Source organism: Galeopterus variegatus, unplaced genomic scaffold (assembly GCF_000696425.1).
Source record: "Galeopterus variegatus unplaced genomic scaffold, G_variegatus-3.0.2 Scaffold11997, whole genome shotgun sequence".
NCBI classification, from domain to species: domain Eukaryota; kingdom Metazoa; phylum Chordata; class Mammalia; order Dermoptera; family Cynocephalidae; genus Galeopterus; species Galeopterus variegatus.
This window is the reverse complement of record NW_007738108.1, coordinates 45,635-47,010: the sequence shown is the minus strand read 5'-3', so window position 1 is coordinate 47,010 and position 1,376 is coordinate 45,635. Positions and strand designations below refer to the sequence as shown.

The following is a 1,376-nucleotide window of genomic DNA, read 5'->3' as shown; positions in this document are numbered from 1 at the left end:
AAATGAATCCTGACAAGTCAGATGTCACCATTGCTGGCTGGGACAGAGTTTGGGGGAGGCCACCAGGTTTAGGGGTTGACAACACAGAACTTCCTTGAATTATGACACTTACCCACTCACACTTGGGCACCTCTGGGTACCAGGTTCTGTTCTCTGAGCATCTGATACTTTGGGGACCAAGCACACCATAGCCAGAGTCACAATGGATGGTGATGCGTTCAGATTCAACATATTCTCTCTTATCCACAGACAGTTTTCCATGTACTATGTCTGGTTTCACACACAGAGCTGTAATGGAAACATATTTTAAAGCAATCTGTAAATCTACAAGAAAACACATGATAATGGTCTCGGATAATAAGATTTAGATACTGCTGATTGTCCTATCTTATTATTGCTATTTTTATGACAATAATATTATCATTTTCATTGAGCATGACCACCTATCAGACATTATGTGATTACCTTTCTGGGATTACCTCATTTATCTCTCAAGATAGCCCTATGAAGTGAGTGCTGTTACTATTTCCATTTTATCCAGGAGAAAGTTGAGGGCCGGCCCCATGGCACACTCGGGAGAGTGCAGCGCTGGGAGCGCAGCAACGCTCCCGCNACACCACACCAAGGGTTGCGATCCCCTTACCGGTCAAGAAAAAGACAAAAAAAAAAAAAAAGAAAGAAAGTTGAGATACAGAGACCTTCAGAAACTTGGCCAAGGTCATAAAGGTTTAAATAAAGTGAAAGGATATAAATAAATGTATGTGACCCCAGAGACTTATAAATCAAAGCAACTATCTTTCACTGTCTTGATCTCTGCAAGATTCTAGGTATAAACGTTTCCCTCATGCCTATCATTCTCCTGGGTGCAAGGAGACAATACTGGCCAATAAATCTTGAAGTTATTGTTAGTAAAACGACATTAAAGCTCTATGCATCAGACCCAATCTTGACACCGGTCCCCACAAGAGGTTGTAAACCACACACACCTACATCATGCATGGCAGGTGGTACCCGGCCCGTCTCTGTTAGAAAAACCTGTCACAACATGATGTTCAGAGACAGCCTGGGAGAGCCTACATTCACACTACAGTAACTTTTGAAAATTTTTCCACAGGCCTATGGTACGCTCATATAAAACATGCTGCTTTCAGAATGTTTCTGGAAATTTATAGAAGAAATTTGGAATATTGGCTGCCTTAAGAAGGCTGAATTTTGTGATGGTGAGAAGAAGTGGAGGAGATTAAGGTTAATTCAGATTAAGATTAATTCAGCCCTTTGTACTTTTTGCATTGGTTACCATCTGTATTTATGATTATTTAAATTAAATCAAATTATTTTGTGCTCCTTCATCAGAGAAGAAACTTTGCTCTCATTCC

General features: G+C 40.4%; 1 protein-coding gene across 1 annotated transcript in view; it reads right to left on the bottom strand.

Moving 5' to 3' along the window:
- Positions 1 to 1,376, bottom strand: part of LOC103610904 (complement receptor type 2-like) — an 8,392-nt gene that overhangs the window by 2,776 nt on the left and 4,240 nt on the right. Inside the window, exon 3 of the mRNA XM_008594967.1 lies at positions 113 to 324. Within this exon, the coding sequence (XP_008593189.1) occupies positions 113 to 324 (212 nt within the window). The remainder of the gene's footprint in view (positions 1 to 112; positions 325 to 1,376) is intronic.